General features: G+C 28.4%; 1 protein-coding gene across 3 annotated transcripts in view; it reads left to right on the forward strand.

The window, feature by feature from the left end:
• LOC107452769 (sodium- and chloride-dependent neutral and basic amino acid transporter B(0+)) overlaps positions 1-13,371 on the forward strand; it is a 46,573-nt gene that overhangs the window by 3,744 nt on the left and 29,458 nt on the right. For all 3 annotated transcript variants that reach the window (XM_043039176.3, XM_043039177.3, XM_071180125.2), the window contains exon 2: positions 13,000-13,180. In XM_043039176.3, coding sequence (XP_042895110.1) covers positions 13,000-13,180 — 181 coding nt within the window. The remainder of the gene's footprint in view (positions 1-12,999; positions 13,181-13,371) is intronic.

The raw sequence follows: 13,371 nt of genomic DNA on the forward strand, positions 1-13,371 counted from the left end.
TTATTCTTTTGTAAAAATAATACAATGCATATTATTACTAAGAATTAAATACAGACAGCATAACAGAAATTTTAATTTTGTTTTATTCACTGCAATTCATCTTTTAATGCCCGTAACTTTTCAGTACAGAGTATTAAACAATTTAAATATTGTACTAAGCAATAAAAAAAAATTATTATACAAAGTATTAAAAATGCATTAAAAAGTATAAAGCCTTATTAATATTATGACTTAAACACAAAACGCTATAAAATTACACAACGCTAGAGAAACATTTTTATTTTATATATGCCAACTAAAATTTTAATACTTAAAAATAATCATCTATTGTATTTCACTTGATAAAATTTATGGTGAACCATTTTAAGGCAATATTTAACAATAAAATAATTCTCTCACAATTTTTTATAATTTACTTTATCTTTTTTTTCTATAAGATAATTTGCTTACTTTTAAATGTGCTATATTTTTGTTTAAATAAAGAATAATTACGTTGAAATATGAAATTAGGATTCATTTCTTTTAAACAAAAAGTGCTTTTTTTATTTAGAGTATTTTACTTGCATCCACGTTTTCATTTATTTTACGATTGTCTTATTTCTCAGAAAATGCAAGTAATAATATTTCTTATAATAAGCATTGTGTTGTCAACATTCTCTTACAAAAAATATATCATATCTTTTGACAATTATTGAAAGCATGTTTCCAAGGTTTGAAGACGAGCAAAGATCTGAAATTGTTATTAGATCTTACTTGAGAGAGCAAATATCTAAATTTGTTATTGGATCTTATTCGAAAAAGCTAAGATGTGATTTTGTTATTAGATCTTACTCGAAAGAGCAAAGATATCAATGCAATTAATAATCCGTAATCGCTTAAGATAAGTCATACAAATTAGCATTTTTGTGATGTTAAATTTCCTTTTTTGCATTTAATGCTATTGAAAAGAATAAAAATATCTTTGCAAATGTTATAAAATTAATTAATCCAAAGATAATTTCATGTAAACATTAAATTTGAATAATTATTAATAATTTAGTTTAATAATGTTCGAACAGTGTTTGAGTTATACAAACTTATACATTATTTTAAAGCTAATTATCTTTCAAACAACGGGAAAATTTGATTTCTTCCTCAATTAGAATAGATAAGATTTGGTTCAGTTTTTATAAAGTAAAAATTTACATTTAAAATGACCTACTTCTTAAAAAGTTATAAAAAGGCAACGATTTCTATGAATAGATTATGATATTGTATTGATATAATACCAAATCAAATTATGATATTGCATTGATTCTATTATGATATTATTAATATGCGAAATAATTTTTTTTAAAATTATGTTTGTATAACATGAGAAATATTTTTTTTTTAAAAATATGTCTGTATAACATGGGAAATAATTTTTTTTAAAATTATGTCTGTAAAATATGGGAAATAATATTTTTTAAATTATGTCTGTATAATATGGGAAATAATTTTTTTAAAATTATGTCTGTATAATATGGGAAATAATTTTTTTTAAAATTATGTCTATATAATACGGGAAATTTTTTTTTTAAGAATTATTCCTGTGAATAATTGTTTGTAAAATTCTTTCAGAATGATTTCGTGTTTACTTATTTGAAGGTAAATGTTTTATCTTTTAAAAATGGAATATAAGATATTTGCCGTTGTGCAATTATTGTTTTCAAGGTTAATTTTAGAATATTTATACCATTGTTTCTTTTTCTTAGAAAATCACTACTTTGCACGTAAATCATTGTTGAGTGGGAATTCATAGTAACTTTAATTCCGTATATAGTTTAAAGTAAGAACCAAATACGCATCGAATTCAATAATATGCCATTGTTCCTTCATATAAAAACGCAAACATCAATCATACATGCTCAAATTTAATATATTAATTATGAAAAATTGAAACTTTGAGCCAGAAAAAAATCGCCAGAAAAAAATCGTGACGTGAATAAAAAATTTCAATTTTTCAAAAAGAAATGTATACTTAAACATGCAATATAAAATATTGCGTGTTCATTACTGTTGTGAATTCTCTTAGCGACGGCGACAAATATTCTGTAAATCTTTAACCCTAAATGGACCAATGCCACCATATAAGCCGCTCCATATGTATGGCATCATGTATAGCACTTTTACTTGCAGGGTTCAATATCGCATAAATGGTGGTAAAATCATTTTATTACTTTATGAATTTCATTGTTGTGATAAATGCAATTAATTTAATTAACAATTATTTACTTATAATTAAATTAACCTCTTAGCGATCTTATTATTTTCAAGAAACCGATCCTAAAAGTGCCCTTTTTTATTCAAGAAAATTATATAATTTTTTTTTTATGTACAATATATATATTCAATTTTTTATTTTTTCTTCTGGCCAAACTATTGGGATCCTGTTTCCCAAATTGACCATATTTAGAGCAGTGGTGGCTCAGGGGATAGAGCGCTCACTCGCCGAGGAATTGACCCGGGTTCAAATCCCTTCGATGGCTGGTCGATACGAATTCCGCAAGCGGATCACACCAACCAAAGTGCTGACGTAAAATATCCTCAGTGGCCGTAACATGGGTTAGGGTCCCTCTGCTGTCAGGCTAACCGTGGGAGGTTTTTGAGGTTTTTCTTTACATGTTAGGCAAGTATGGGTTAGTTCCATCAAAGCGTCCTCTAAGGCAAATTTCTCCCTACAGTTTATTCAGGAGCTCCCTTGGCTTCTGGATATGGCTTAGAATTACAAAGCTGTGGAGTTTGGTAGTACTAACATTAGTAGTCGTAAACTTAAAATTGGGTCGACCGCTGTAAAATAAAGTATAACCGCCATATTTTGATGATTTTTTTTCCGTCTAAATTTCTTTCCTTTAAATAACTATTAAACCTGCTCATAATTGTATTTAAATAGACCGTAATATAATAATATGCATGCTTGCTCCTACTTTAGGTGCAATTTAACAATTATAATATTTATATTATTTTACTTAGTTAAGACCTGAGGTCCACATTTGTGTACATAAAATTATTAGCCCCCTGGCAGTACAATTCATATTTTGTTTATCTTACGACAGTAAAATAGAAATTCAGGACAGTAAAATATTTATTTTTTGATATATTCCCTTATACTTCAGTAGTGAAGATGTTATTCAGAGAAAGTGAGCTTAATGCCTAATTTCAAAATTTAAAGTATCATCTGCACTAATTAATGCAACATGCTTAATTTCCAGCCCTTGAAGCGTTGAGTCTTAACGTGAAAATCCAATCATTAGATCGAAAGTTATGCAGGACATCCACTTTTTTTAACACTGTGCTGCTGTTTTAAATATTAAATGTAGAAGCTTATCAGTCTAAATGGTCAAATATGAAACAAATGGAAAAAAAAAACTCGTTTGCCCTTTATAAGTTAAAAATAAACTTCGAATTTCAAAACTACCGAAAAAATAAAAATCCTTTACTTAAAAAAATATTTTATCGAAAAATTCCCAGTAAATTCGTTTCTTTACCAATTAAAGATACTGAAATGCAATGTTAATATGGAAGTTAAATGTCGAACATTAGTAATTAATACGTTTTATAAATTGGAAATATTGCTTGAAATTTCGAGAAGTTGAAAAAAGTAGGCTTACAGCTAATCTTTTTCAAATACATTTACATCTAAAGCCTTTAAACATGTTTTATTCCTTCCATAACAAGACAAATGTGATTAAAAAAACGTTTAACCTTGTTAGTAAATCAAGCGTAACTGGTGCAATTATCAATCGAAACAAGTAATGAAACTCTTACGAGCCTTGGTTGTCAATCTCAGTTACAAATCGAAATAACTGATTTTTTGCATACAATTTGTTCCTTCATAATTAATTTAAATTTAGATACTTAAATTGATTTATTTTAAAGTTTTGAAATAGCTTTAAGTGCAGAAATATCGGTCCCAAGCTTTTTAAGCAATGACTTTTTCTTCTTCTTTCTAACATAAAATTTTAATTTAAATTGCAAAAAAATACTAATAATATTTAACTAATATAAGCAAATATTAAAATGTGGCTATCTAAATTAATAAATTACTCTTACAAAAAAATTTAACTGTAATTAGAATTCAGGTATGTTAAACTACATAATGAGAATTCCATATTAAAAAATAATTTCAGCAATTTAAAACCCTTTTTTTAAACTTGATTTTGTTATTCTGAAGTTTTGGGTGCTCGCAGACACTTTGATCCATTTACCTGTCCTTTAACTTTTTTTTTCGAAAAAAATATCGCATTTTTGAACGTGTGTGCCTTATTTTGGGGTAGAATTGCATGAGCAAACTATCTCGCTTTCAAAATATTCTAAAGGTGGAATATCGTGTAGACAAAATATTATCAAGGTCTAGGGAAGAAACTACAATGAAACACAGCATATTGTGTATTCATCGCATTTCACCCTTTGACACAGAAGGGACAACGGTGTACCTTCTATAAATTTTTTTATGACATTCTACTTACAAAAAAACCTATATTTTGATACTTTTTAATTTTAAAAATTAGTGTAATAGTTTGTTTTATCGTTTAAATTATTGTTTAGATTGTTTAAATTATTTTTTAGATAATTGTTTTAGAAGTGAGCCGTGTTTGGAAGATTTTACTTTTAACGTTGAAAAAAGACACCAGAGTATTTCATAACCATAAACTATTAAAATGCTAATCATAATATTTTTTGCTTATTTTGATCTAAATTAATTAAAAATAATGAAAAAAATGTAAAAAATATGTTTAATGAAAATTTTGCCTCAAAGGATTAATTGATATTTCAAGAATTCTTATCAAAAATAAATAATAACATTTGCACATCAGGAGACGCAAAGTGATATTTAAGCCTTTAGCTTTTTTTTTCTAGAGAAATATCTCATTTTAGGACTAGTGTGCCTTATTTTGGGGTAGAATTGCATGAGCAAACTATCTCGCTTTCAAAATATTCTAAAGGTGGAATATCGTGTAGACAAAATATTATCAAGGTCTAGGGAAGAAACTACAATGAAACACAGCATATTGTGTATTCATCGCATTTCACCCTTTGACACAGAAGGGACAACGGTGTACCTTCTATAAATTTTTTTATGACATTCTACTTACAAAAAAACCTATATTTTGATACTTTTTAATTTTAAAAATTAGTGTAATAGTTTGTTTTATCGTTTAAATTATTGTTTAGATTGTTTAAATTATTTTTTAGATAATTGTTTTAGAAGTGAGCCGTGTTTGGAAGATTTTACTTTTAACGTAGAAAAAAGACACCAGAGTATTTCATAACCATAAACTATTAAAATGCTAATCATAATATTTTTTGCTTATTTTGATCTAAATTAATTAAAAATAATGAAAAAAATGTAAAAAATATGTTTAATGAAAATTCTGCCTCAAAGGATTAATTGATATTTCAAGAATTTCTTATCAAAAATAAAATGAATAACATTTGCACATCAGGAGACGCAAAGTATTATTTAAGCGGTGAAAAAAACTTTTTAGGATTTGGCGAGTTATTAACAAGGAAGACGGAATTCAGCACAAACACACACACTAAAACACACTAAAAAAAAAAAGGAATTGATGTGCGATCAGTAAAAACACAGAAATGTCACAAGGCAGTAAAAATGGTTTTGATGTTTTCTACAAAATTGGTTTTGATACATTCCAGAACATTTGATACGAACAGTTCATCAGATTTCGAAACATATTTTTTCCCGCCGGAAAATTAAATTTATCACCACATATTTGCATCCATTTTAATGTCGTTCCGACAAGGAATTTGAAAATATGTAATAAAGGTGAAGATTTTGGGACTCCGTGTACAGGATGTCTATAATTAAAATTGATGTTTTGATTCAAAAGTTTGATTCAAAAATTACGGAGAAAAAGTTCGTGAAAATTAGAAAACGATTTAATAAACTACTGAAAACTTATAATAGTTATAAAAACCACTACTAGGTGGTTTATTATGGTTTTATAGAGAACAGACAAAACAACAATTAATGAAATGCTAGATTAAATAATTTCCTTCTCAGCACAAACACACACACTAAAACACACTAAAAAAAAGGAATTGATGTGCGATCAGTAAAAACACAGAAATGTCACAAGGCAGTAAAAATGGTTTTGATGTTTTCTACAAAATTGGTTTTGATACATTCCAGAACATTTGATACGATCAGTTCATCAGATTTCGAAACATATTTTTTCCCGCCGGAAAATTAAATTTATCACCACATATTTGCATCCATTTTAATGTCGTTCCGACAAGGAATTTGAAAATATGTAATAAAGGTGAAGATTTTGGGACTCCGTGTACAGGATGTCTATAATTAAAATTGATGTTTTGATTCAAAAGTTTGATTCAAAAATTACGGAGAAAAAGTTCGTGAGAATTAGAAAACGATTTAATAAACTACTAAAAACTTATAATAGTTATAAAAACCACTACTAGGGGGTTTATTATGGTTTTATAGAGAACAGACAAAACAACAATTAATGAAATGCTAGATTAAATAATTTCCTTCTCGCTCCCGTGAAAATGACGGGGTGAGATTTCGCCCTCTATTTCTCGCTCCCGTGATATTGACGGGATGGAGTGTTCAGTAGTAATGCGCCAATAAGAATAAAACTAATTCATTTCTTTTGTCCGGAAAATATTTTATTTCTCATTTTATACACTTGATAACAATACCAGAATATTTTTAAGGTAATTGTAGATAGTTAGTTTATTTTAAACTAGTTGCAGCACTAATCAAATACGTAATACAAATACAAAAGCGTAAAAAATAGGCACTTTTATGACCGTTTTCTTGAAAATTAACCGATCGTTAAGGGGTTAAGGTGCCTATTAATAAGCGTGCCAACTATGAAAGCCACAATTGTTTACTACCATCTGGAAGCGTGAAATCTTATGCTTAGTCGTATGTGGGAAATGTTACATTTATGGTATGCTATGCCAATGCCTTACATTATGTGATGAGTCTTGCAATAAAACGCCCATTGCAGAGAATCGCTATTCGGGGAATATTTGCGTCGGCAAAAAATTCGTCTGTCAGTTTCTCATTGAAATACAAATATTTCTATTTACTAAGAATGTCCCTTTAAGCGTTGGGAATGACTGTTTTGTGATCTAGGACTGTATTTTGGAATTTTGTGTAAAATTGTCATCATATCACTGTCTCAATGCACAATTTTTATGAAATTCTTCTGAGTAGTTCTTAAAACAGACTGCTTACAGGTATCAACATTTATTACAGGCATTCTACAATAAACAATCGAAGTAAATTTCTGTATAATTTTTATTTTATTTGTTAAAAGTTTCTCTAAGAACTTTTTGATACTGTTTCTGATACTGTGTTCCTTTCTTTTCTTTCTTTCTTTCCTTTTTTTTTTTTTTTTTTTTTTTTATCTAGAAGTTTAATCACAGAGCTGCCAGAAAAGTGGACATAATTTTATAAAAAGCTTATTAATGGGAGAACATAAAAAATATTATTTCATTGTCAATTTTGCACTTTAGTACTCAATAGTACTTGACAAAAAATTTCAGTTGTGCAAGACGATGACTTATATAGATAACACCTATATCGTTCTGTTTGCCTATGTTCGAGAATGGGGATTTTTCAAGGTCGATAAACAAAAATAAAAGCATTTATTTGTGATATAATTCAACAATAAAGATAAATACAAATAAATACAAATATTTAATCATATATCCGATGAATCTTTTCGAAATTTCAAGACTTTTCCTATCAGCAAAATTTCAGTGTGTCAAAAAAATTGATAGTAAACAAATAAAGGGCCACTTAGGAATTAGGAAACAAGTTTTTATTTGAAAAAATAACAAAGGAATATATATATAATATATACTAGTGGGTTGCGCCCCCTGCTCGCTAACGCTCGCCAACCCCCGAGAATTGCTACGCAATCTTATATAGTTTGCTTCGCAAACCAAGCTCGCTACTAACTTAGGTACATTGCAAATACACAAAATTCTAAGAATTCAAAACAATCATTCAAATCCATATAAAAACTTTTTTTTCTTCTTTTAAACATCTTTTTAGTAAATACTAAGTCATTAAAATAAATTTGAATTCAAATAAATGACATGTAATTCGTTAAACCTATTAGAAATGTGCTATAGTATAATTCGTAATATAAATCAAAAATCGTCAAATAAATTCGTAATATATAAATTTGTGAAAAAAAGCACTTTCGACAAAATACTAAAATAGAGATCTATCGACAAAGGCTACTCACTTCTGCCTAGCTTAATAGTATGAGATTGCCGCAGCTGATACTCTCTGGTTATTTCAGCTTCCGTTTTTAAAAGCGCTATATGTTGAGCCACCTCAGCTAGATTTGGCATGTGACATTTTTAGCGGCTATCATTGATCGATTTTTGGGAGCCACGTAAGAGAATTATATATATATATAATATATATATATATATATATATATATATATATATATATATATATATATATATATATATATATATATATATATATATATATATATATATATATATATATATATATATATATATATATATATATATATATATATATATATATATATATATATATATATATATATATATATATATATAAAATTTTTTTTTCTTCTTTTTTTTTTTTTTTTTTTTTTTTTTTTTTTTGCGCTAGTAAATTTCCATTTTGTTCTCAATGAAAAATGAGTATATTCTTAAAGAAAGAAAATTAAAATATTTTTCGACATGTTCAGCATAAATTAAAAGTTATATTAAGAATTTTCTTTTAAATAAACATTTGTTAAAGTTTAATCACTAGTTTAATGTATGAAACATAAAAAAATTAAAAACAATTTGTATTTTCATAGATGTATTTTATGAATTGCAACAAACATCCAGTCTGAAAGTAAGAGTAGGTTTGACAAAGTATTTTATAGTTTTACTCTATCGAAGATTTTGAAGGCATTCTTTAAGTTCAATGAATTTTTTTATTGACGAACAAGCTAAAGAAATAATAAGAAACAAACAAAAATGGCAAGATACAACATCAAACTGAACAACTTAACTGTTTTATTGCGTCAGATTCACACACTAAAAAACATTTACAGCTAAAACATTTTCTTATTCTCTTATTCACATATAATGAATATAAGATGCATTACGCAATCGTATTTCCAAAATGAAATTGTTTTTTCAATGTATTCATGTTTTCCATCATTCTAGCTTTAAGAAAAATTTTGAACCAGAAGAAAAATCTAAAAATACTCCTAGAAATGTAACCTTAATTATTATTATATTGTTACCGAATGAATATTTAATTCGAATGACTTTTTATTGTATTTGTATTTCAAAATTATACATGTATTTTTCAAGTAAAATTTTAAGAAGTTTTTAACCTTTTGCTCACGGCTGGTATTACAAGAGGACTAAAATGACAGGTTGTATCATGATAAACGCCGTTTTTTAAAGATTAATATTCGAGAAATTAATCAGTTTCACGTGGCATACCACAGGTCCAAGTACGTATGTTTTGCCCAGTGTAGTTATTATGGAATAACATCGGTCTCTACACATATTAAAAGTACGCGAACTTATGGTATGCTACGCTAAGAGCTTAATCTATGTATTATACGCATCCTTAATAAATGGTTGCTGAAAAATAGAAGTCTGAAGCATTGAATGAGGATTTTTTTCAGGGATTCAACTCAACGAATCTAACTAAACCATTTTTTTTTAACAAAACCATTTTTTAACACGTAGAAATATAGTATTTCAGGCTCAAAAACATTGCTGGAAGATTTCGTAGGTATACCAGGGAATTAACACTGACTTGTAAAATCCCCCCATGGTTACATACAAACTGGGAGGAGAACCGAGATTGTTCTGTCGGAACGTTGCGCAGATCACAGTTAAACAGCCTTATGCAACTGAAACAAAATTGGATCGAATGAGTGGTTTTCGCTTGATTTATTAAAAAGAAAGTCTGTTTCCTGATTCTAACTCGAAACGTTTCGAACGTTCTTTGTCACGTGACAGCACGATTGCTTCTTGTCTTCGAAGGCTAAGTTCGATAGAACTGTGGGTGGTCGACTGCGTAAAACTAAGGACAGACGGCTGTAGGTGTAAAAATTCGTCGTTAGACTTCCGAGTAACTACTTCAGATTGATTTTTACGACTAAGATTGAAGAAGCACGCCATCCAATATTATTGTACTTGTAGTGTTTACAATGTAAAGCGCTCTATCAATTTAAAACTCAACGAAACAGACAATGAATTTGGAGACTACGCAAGCATACTAAGATGCAACCCAACAAATTACACGCGTGATATTTTACACAACTATAGCCAAATAAGGGATAATACTCAAAACATGGCAAACCTTACACTTCATTTATATTGATTTTTAAAAAATTTTTTAGGTCCGCAACCAGCAAAAATTTATAAATTACAGGGAACTCTTATGAATGGTAAAATTAAGCGTAAATTAAAACACAAATTACTGTAATAAAACTTCCTAGAATATTAAGCTTTTACACACTTTGCCTCGTAAGCTTACCATAAGCGGAGGAATACACCGAAAGTTTCCTAAATTTCTTCCGGTTTTAGGAAGCTTGTTATTGTTTGTATACTGTTAATCATATATTTCTGACCAACCATGAAGCAGATATAGTTAGTCTACGGTAATAACTCCCCCCGCAACAAAGTCTGAGGCCGTCTGCTGCTATAAAAACAAGAACAGCGCATTTCAAGGAGGGTAGCTTTTCTTCACTCTCGGACCTTTTCTCTTGCCGACCTGAGTCAAAATCTGTCCTTAACAATGACCCCTCACCCCTTCTTGAAATAGTTATACCTCGTTACCATAGTCATCGCCACGAGTCCAGACGTACGGCTAGGGGAGTTCTTAATTTAGACAAACTATAAACTTGATTCTATACTCTCTCTATATTCGCGTTGGTGGAGAGCTACCAGAGCGATAGAAAGATAAAAAGTAGGTTTTATGTTACAAACAATTCATTACAATTTTATATAAATAATGCGCTCGTTGAACTATTCTTAAAAATTTTTTTAACTAAAAGATGCAAATATTTCGAATTACATATTAAAATACTTAATTTCGAGCTAGAAATCCGAAACTATGATTCGATATTCATCAATAGTTGCTTTTAATTCATGCTTGCTATTTATTACTACTAAAAATAAATTGCCAATATTTCAATAATAAGGATTTTTCTCAAGGTAAATGCAATATCATATCATCTTTTAACCGTTCTTGATGCAGATATACGTTTTCCAATCTGGTTAGGTATATGTGTTTTATTTAAGGTATAAGTATTTTTCAATTGTAAAAAGGATGGAAATTATTATTATTATTTGCGACGAATGTAAAAAGTACTTTTTATCATATTTTGAAAATTTTAAATTTCTAATCATAAGAACTGAAAACATTTCATAAGGATAATCTTAAAAATGAAAAATCTTCATCATGGTAACCGAGATCATTTAAAATAATTTTTCTAAATTAAACTAAAGATTCAATTCTATTTTAAAAAATATTTTTTAAGAAATGCTTTAAAAAATGCTTTTTTTCAAAAAATGTTTTGGATGATTACAGACTCAAATATCTATGGTAAAAACGAAACTTTGCGAGAAGAAGCTAATTTGAAAATCACAATTAAAAAATTCTCTCTCAACCTCTAGTTGAGAAAACGCTTATGGATTTTTTAGTGGCAAAGAAAGAATATAGCACACGTGACGTGCATTAAAAGATAAGTTCCTTCGACGGACAATTCCTTTACTTCGATAGTGACCAAATGTTACAATTGAACTAGGAAACCAGTCACAATCGAATGGATGGTGTTTTCAACACTAGGGGGAGCTGCAACCTCTTTACTGACAATACTTCTGGGTTACTGTTTCCGGTGTATTTTGAGGCCATTTGGTTTACAACGTGTTCATTATGTTTTGAGATTCTTTTGAGTATTACTTCTTATATACATAGTGTTAGTTACCTTAATTATTATTCGTGTTTACGAATGAGTTTCAAGTATTCTGCTGTGCATCTTAACATTTGAAAAAAAGAGAGAAAGAAAACGTTATAAAACACTTATTACCTTGTCAGCAACTTCGAAATTTAAGCCTAAATGATAATTTGTAATATGAACTTAGTCTCGTAGCTTGAACAGTATGCTAACACCAACGTATGATGGTACACGGCTTGTAACAAAAACAAACAGTAATAAACAAGTAAAAAGAGGTCAAATCCGGACAGAAAAAAATAGAGTTGTTTCGAAATCTGGCAAACATGTCATATTTTTAAAAAATGTTTCTGTGAATGATTAAAATAAATTTTCATTTCAAACTCACCAGAATTACTTAATACCATTAATATCTAATGTAATACAGCAGACTTTAGCTGAGGAATTATAAGATTCATTTCTTTGATTAAAAACAGATATATCTGTGTGAAAATATCGTCTAGCAGAATAAGCTGAAGTAAGAAGCTGTAAACTTCCTAGCCGGAAGTTGAGCAGGTCAAGAGCTCGAGATTGTTGTTTACACTTATATTGAAAACACCATCCATAGCAATCGAACGGTTTCGAATAAATCGAGTCGAAGAAGTTCGTTTTAGTTGCATAATGGTGTTATTCTAAAGTGAAGGATTCTACGTGAAAATGATAAATCACTATGTTGCGTTACATACGGGACATTTCGAAGCAAAATTACAAAATAATTTTTTTTAGCATGAAAATATTTGTAAGAAAATATCAAATATGTTTAATGCATTCCGTACTCTTTTATCTACACCATTCAAAAAGAAATTAGTTTTTTTTTTCATTATTATCATTAAATAATCTATACAGTTTTATTAAATACGAGATTTAAAATGAAGAATTTCTACATCTTTTTATTTCCCTTATTTGTATATAGGTAAATCATTTTATTTTTAGAATCTTGTTATTTTCGTCGCATATTTTACAACTATTTTTTAATTTATAGGTTCTTTCATCAAGGACATTAAACAACAACCTCGACAAAAAAACAATAGTTCCAGAACAGCAAAACATAACCAGAGATAAATGGAGCAATAAAGCTGAATTTCTGCTTTCCTGTATAGGCTTATCAGTAGGAATTGGAAATGTATGGAGATTTCCGTATCTTGCGTATAAAAATGGTGGAGGTGAGTACGCCATATTATTCCAGAACCATATATATTTTAGTTCGATTTCAACATGATTCAGAAGGAATCATGAACTGATCTTAAATAGTTATCAACTGATTTTTGGTTGGTTAAACATTATTTATTAATAACAAAAAACATTTTAATGGGAGGATTAATTGTTTCCTTAAGAAAATTAAAGTTTCTTTTTT

Source organism: Parasteatoda tepidariorum, chromosome 1, assembly GCF_982258835.1.
Source record: "Parasteatoda tepidariorum strain Cologne lab strain chromosome 1, Ptep-v5.0, whole genome shotgun sequence".
Lineage (NCBI taxonomy): Eukaryota > Metazoa > Arthropoda > Arachnida > Araneae > Theridiidae > Parasteatoda > Parasteatoda tepidariorum.